At 42.8% G+C, this 6,284-nt stretch overlaps 1 protein-coding gene across 2 annotated transcripts in view; it reads right to left on the minus strand.

Moving 5' to 3' along the window:
- The window catches only part of MOV10L1 (Mov10 like RISC complex RNA helicase 1), a 36,016-nt gene extending 32,844 nt beyond the window's left edge, over nucleotides 1–3,172 (minus strand). Inside the window, exons 1-2 of one of the 2 annotated variants that reach the window (XM_052669201.1) lie at nucleotides 2,932–3,172; nucleotides 734–918 (exon numbers count right to left, since the gene is read on the minus strand). In XM_052669201.1, the coding sequence (XP_052525161.1) occupies nucleotides 734–918; nucleotides 2,932–3,052 (306 nt within the window). In that variant the 5' untranslated portion in view covers nucleotides 3,053–3,172. The remainder of the gene's footprint in view (nucleotides 1–733; nucleotides 919–2,931) is intronic. The other variant, XM_052669202.1, reaches the window with a different exon arrangement.
- Nucleotides 3,173–6,284: the final 3,112 nt, after the last annotated feature.

The following is a 6,284-nucleotide window of genomic DNA, read 5'->3' on the forward strand; positions in this document are numbered from 1 at the left end:
ATCACAATCACATTGGGATTGGCTCTGCATAGGCAGCTTGTGTCCAGCTGGACTCACTCATTTTAGCTTGCACTGCTGTTCAGATGAGTTTGGTAGACGAAATACAATAGTTCACTGCTGTACTTAAAGTGAAATGTAGCTAAGCCGAGTAGATACAAGCCAAAAAGATGAGTTTTGTACCACCCAGCTACCAACTGCTCCTCCTGTCAGCCTTTCAAGCACCAGTCATGTTAACGTACAAAAGGCCACTCGACACAGCTTTTCTGTGTGAGAGAGCTCAATTTTCACAGGCACATTAGAGTTAAGCCTATACGACTAAAGAACTACAGTAGGTAAAAGTTGGAAGGAATGGATAATCAAGCCTTAAGTGAGTTCACAGATGAAGTGTCAAGAAAAATGATAAAATAACTCTGAAGTTTAGAAAAAAAAAAAAAATCAATAAGCAAATTTGTCACGAGTGTAATTAAATATTGACAGAATTACTTCAACGTTAGTATTTACTGCATGCAGACCGATTGTCAGAGAATGAGAACAACAGGATAATATTCTAAAGGAAATTGAATAAAATAAAAACAAGTCCAAACTCACACGTTCCCAGTAGGTGAAGTGCTGGCAGATTCGTACTGTTCAGGAGACTAAGTACAGGGGACTTAGTTTAGAGACTTCTAAAGTCTCAAATAACTTACAGAGAGAGTGAGACTCTGAGAGACTACTGTTGATATTCATCTCTTACCTTGATAGCCCTCAAGCCATTCGATATTTTGTCCTCTTCAACAGTAGCAATAACTTCCTGTCCTACAGCCAGAGGCATATTGTTTACAACAGCATGTTCTGTGAAGACTATCAGGTCATTTATCATTCCATAATCGTTGCAAAATCTTGTCACCACTCCTCGAACAGCTTTTAGTTCTTTGTCACCTGCATTCACAGGAAAGGGTTTGAGGTAAAAGCAAACCACTTGTTCACAGAACCATTCAACAAGTAATGAATGAATGCCACCAAGAGTGCTATCATTTTAATTTAAAAAAATAATCATCCCCTTGTCCAACTTAAATATGAAATTGTTTAGTTTGCAACTGTTGATATTTTTAAAACTTGAAGCCTTACAGTGAATTATGGTTTCAATTAATGAAAAATGCTACTTAAGCAAAAATAACGTTTGTCTTGAAACTGTATGAAAGAAATGCACTAAGAAGAGCTTGAGATTAAAACAACAGCCACAACAACAACAAAAAGGAAATTGCAAGCTAAACAACTTTTCTCAAGGGCTCTAGTCCAACAACTATCTTCAATATTCTCCACACTAAAAGAAAACAGTTCTCAACATTGTTTGCATAGAGAATCTAACACATCTGAGATTTCTATACTGCAGGAAGAGGTAAAGTGAATAAGCATGCTGTTACATAAATCAATTATTCACAGCTGTTTATGTTATAGTTAGTATGCCCATGAACTGAGATGTACTGTTCATCTGGAAAACCATAGTTTCAAATCTTTTGAATTAGATGTAGTATATACCTACTAATTAGAGAAACTTCTACACAACAGCACTGAACTACACTTTCAGGCTTAAACTAACACACTTCAGCCCACTTCTCATTTCCAACATATGATTAGCTACGCTAACAACCAAGATTGTTAACGCAGTAGCGTATTTTGCTTTCTGTCTTCATACATACACAAAAAGTACCTCTTACTAGTTTCAGTAAACTGTTATTTTTAAGACCCCTTTACATTTATTATAGTTGGTGTTTATCTTACAGCTGACACAGAGCCTCTACTGAAGCCATCTGGAGCACTCTGCCATGTTAAGCCTCCCTACATACTTGGTCCAACCTCAAGCACTCAGTACTATCTTACAATCCAGACATAGCATTACCACATGTGGAAAAAAACCAATACATTTCTACAGTAAGAAATACTAAAAAAATACACATACGTTTTTCAAACCTAAAGACAACATTCTGTTTAAAAGCTGTAATGTTGTAAATAGCACCTGTGAGGCTCCACATGCAAGAGAGACAGCTCTCTCCATTGTGATGCACTCAGCTCACAGAGGCAGTGGCTTAGAAACAAACATTCCAGTGGGAGCTCATGTAAAAACCCTCAGAACATGTTCGTAGCACACTTGAGAACACACAGCAGGACGAGCACATGATGGACTGCACTTGTACAGTTATGCAATGCAATGTACAGCACTTACATCCCAAACTAAGTTTAAGCTACCTGAGTAAGAAGGCAACTGTTAATACCTCTTTTCATTGCTTGTCCTAGATTTAGACAGAAGTGTCTCTTGGCTTCTCATGTGTGTAACTGTGGAGCTGGCCCTTCCTCCTGCACAATACCTCTGTGTAAATCCACTGAAAGCACCCTAAACACAAACCATTCTGAAGCCTCCAAACATTGAGGTTATGCTGTCACCTCCATCAACAGCCCAACAGAAATTAGTTTATTCACAGAAACAGCATCACATGGGAAGGCTGAAGGCACCCACTGCCCACCATCACAACCTGGTGAAGGGCCTTCACACCCTGTTCTGTATTATAGAATCATAGAATCACAGAATGGTCTGGGTTGAAAAGAACCACAATGATCATCTGGTCGCAAACCACCAGACCAGGCGGCCCAGAGCCACGTCCAGCCTGGCCCTGAATGCCTCCAGGGATGGGACATCCACAACCTCCTTGGGCAACCTGTTCCAGTGTCACCAACGTCTGTGTGAAAAACTTCCTCCTAATATCTAACCTAAGCTTCCCCTGCCTCAGTTTAAAACCATTCCTCTCAGTACTCTCACCACAGACCAACACACTCGGGGAGATGCGGTGAGAAACAGCTGCCAGGCACAGCACTGCATGGCTCGGAAACTAAAGGCCAGCCCTTTCCCCGTTGTTTCCTTCCTGAAGCAGGCCGCTCCCAGCCCAACCCCTTCACCTGGCACAAGACCACCGCGGCCCTCACCACCAGCCTGGTGCGAGCTCCACACCCAGCTGCACAGTCGAACTGGAACTTCTACCTGAGTCCGTCCACCTCGCACCTCCTCCTTCCTCGCCATCCGCGGGTCTCCAGAAGTAGGAGAACACCCTGGAGAGAAAGCCGAGCATCGCGCACAGCCTCACCACCCCAAACACAGCGCTCGCTCACACACCACTGCGGCCTCCCCGCCGCGCCGCCGGCCAATCACGGCGCTGGCTCGGAGTCACGTGACGGGCCATTCGGCCGCAGCTGCCTCCTGTGCCTTCCCGCCGCGGGCGCGTGGTAGGGCCGGGCTCAGTATGGTGGCTGTTGTTTGTGCTCGTGTTGTGCCTTCGGGTGCTAAGCGGGTACTAAGCGCGGCCCGCTGATGTGGAGAAGCAGAGTACAGGGGAGAGTGCATGCATGCAAGCGATTATATGATGACTCTATGATTCTGTGAATCACGTTGTTGAGTTACTGTAATAACAATAGAAGCATGCTTCAAAGCACTAAAACTCTAGAATGTTATAAATTTGGTAAACAGTAGAACCAAAGAATTTGGCCTCCTTCCTTCTCACACACCCCCCTTTAGATGCTGAAAGGCAGATTTCAGGTCTCCCTGGAGCCTTCTCTTCTCCAGGCTGAACAGCCCCAGCTCCCAGCCTGTCCTCATAGAGGGGTGTTCCATCCCTCGGATCAGTTCTGTGTCCCTCCTCTAGCCATGCTCCAACACGTCCATGGCTGTCCTGTACTGAGGACTCCACATCTGGACGCAGTACTCCAGGTGAGGCCTCACCAGCACAGAGCAGAAGGGGAGGTTCCACCTCCCTCACCCTGCTGATCACACTTACTGATGCAGCCCAGGATACCGCTGGCTTTCTGGGCTGCAGCGGACATTGCCGGTCTATTTGCCAGTTCTCTTGAAGTGTGCTTTAGGTATTTGGTGTAAGCTCCTTTAAATGTCATTTAGCAGAGGGCATTTTGCAAGTGAGTTTCTGATTTGGTGAGCTCAGTGTCCCAGTAGCATCACTGGGAGCAGCAGCATGAGGCCAGGGCGGGAGGGTCCAGGAGGTTTGGCAATGCAGCCTGTGCCTCTATGGCAAACTGCTGTGCGGCTGTTTGTTATGGGAAGGTGGCGTGGTCTGTGAGCGGATTCCAGGGCTAGGGTAGCGGTAGTCTTCAGCAACCTTTTGTACTTGCACAGTTAGCTCAGCTCTGTTCAGGGAGGGAAGGGCTAGGAATGCATTGCAGACTGCGTGACGCTTTTTATAGAGTTCTGCACAGTTCCTAGACCAAAGAAATTCTGGCTGCCAGTAATTGCACATGGATTCCCAACTCTTGTTCTGGTGTAACTGGGGGGACGTGATGCATACTGGGAGGAGGGACCTCCCAGTGAGTATGAGTGCCTGTAGTCACTGATCTCTTTAGAAGGAGATAAATTCCTGTCTGAAGATCCTGCTCCTGACATTATTTATGAAAGCCTTCACAGGTTGTTTGTGCTGCTCAGCAATCTTACTGCAAGGTGGAAAAGGCAAGTATTTAATCTGGATGTCCTTTAAAATGTGTATGTGCTATGTTTGTTCATTACACCCATATATTTAGAAATATTTAATGTTTCAGTAGCATGAAGTGGATAGTATATATACTGGTCAGACTGGTTTGAACTCCTCAGATCATGATTAACGTGAAAGACAGTAAATGCAAATAAAAATGTGTTGTAATGGGGGAGCAGTTTTGAAGCAACTGGGCCTGTACTTTGTTCTGTACATGCCCCATTACATAAGCTGGGAAACCAAACACTTTGAGGAATTGGTTCCACAGAAGCAAAGTACTTCAAAGAGCCGATTTTTAGAGCTAAATATACCAAAGTAATACAGATACTAACATTGGCAAATGACCTAGCACCTGCTACAGCTGCTTTGGGAATTTGAACCCTTTCAGTTGTCATTAGTAGCTGTTAAGTTGTTCTTCATAGCCTTTTACAATTTGATTCGATTGTCATCATCTCTTGATATCATTTGACCTATCTTAGAATAAAAATACATAGTTTGTAAACCTTTTTGAGAAGTCTGTAATGTCCTGCTGGAGCTGTTACACTTTCTGCAGTCTTTGTGCAGGTTTCCTGTGCAGCTTTTAAAATTAGTAGGAATCTCTTCATACAACACCTTTGTACAGCACTTAGGATTGTAGGGTCATTTGGCCTCTGACTACCAGATTGTGCCTGGTGCCTTTTGTGTATACACAAAAAGGAGCCAGGATTTTGTACAAAATCTGAAACACAGAATTAAGGGAACTAAAATAAAGGACCCAAAAAACTCTGGGTAGAAGCTGAAATCAGAAGTTTTTGTTGACGTAGATGAAAAATCTGGAGAGTATCATGCAGTGAACCTCTGTGCAAAAAGTAAAGCAACAAATACAAGGAAATGCTCAGGAAAGGGTGAAGAAGGAATCACAGTGTAACCAGAGGAAATGCTGTAGTGCCCTGCTTGAGAGAGATGGCCTTCAGGTTCCATTCTGGCTAGAATACTTGGAATTTTCAGTAAAGATTCCTAGTGTTGTTGGGTGTTGCTCTGTTCGGTGACATAAGAGTTTCTAAATTCATTTTTACTCAAAGAGATTAAATCAAGTAAATATCTGAAGAGCTCCCCAGTTCTTTCTTTTTAACTTAAAAAATCTCCCTATATTGACTTAAATGGTCAAAGGGAAAAAAAAAAAACATGATCCTATTTTAAATCTCTACTAATTTGTGTTAAACTCTTGCTCTTAGTACCTAGCAGTCTTTGAAAAGGATGTGAAGTCAGCGTTATCCATTTTCCATTAAAACATAGCCTTTGAAAGGGTGCAAAGAGTGGAAATACTTGCATAGCATGTTGTCTTCGAGCAGAAAGCCTTAATTACTCACGACAGTTTTGCTAGGCTACAGAGATTTTTCCCCTCTTCTCTAACACAGTACACAGCTGTGTACCGTGTGTGATTAATTTCCATGTTTCAGCCTATTAAAACTGTACCTTTTAATGTTTTTTTTAGTATTAGCTTTCACTTTGAGAAGAACACAAATCATGTCAGCCCAAAATGAAAAGTAGGGTTTTTTTTTAGCATGTTTTAAAAGGTGATGCTCTTGTCCAAAAGTGCTGAAAATCTAATTGTGTCTTCGTTACTTCATTGAAGTGTACACAAGAGCCCTTGTCATTGCTGTAGTTGTCAAGATGCCAACATATTCAAGATAAAAGCATTCTTTCTTTCTTTCTTTTTTTTTAATTGCCTAATAAGCAGGAGAACTGGATCCAGTGTTCGCTGGCCATTGCATGTCACTGCTGCCTACTAGATTTTAA

The sequence above is a fragment of the Tympanuchus pallidicinctus genome, unplaced genomic scaffold (genome assembly GCF_026119805.1).
Source record: "Tympanuchus pallidicinctus isolate F22 unplaced genomic scaffold, pur_lepc_1.0 scaffold8, whole genome shotgun sequence".
NCBI lineage: Eukaryota > Metazoa > Chordata > Aves > Galliformes > Phasianidae > Tympanuchus > Tympanuchus pallidicinctus.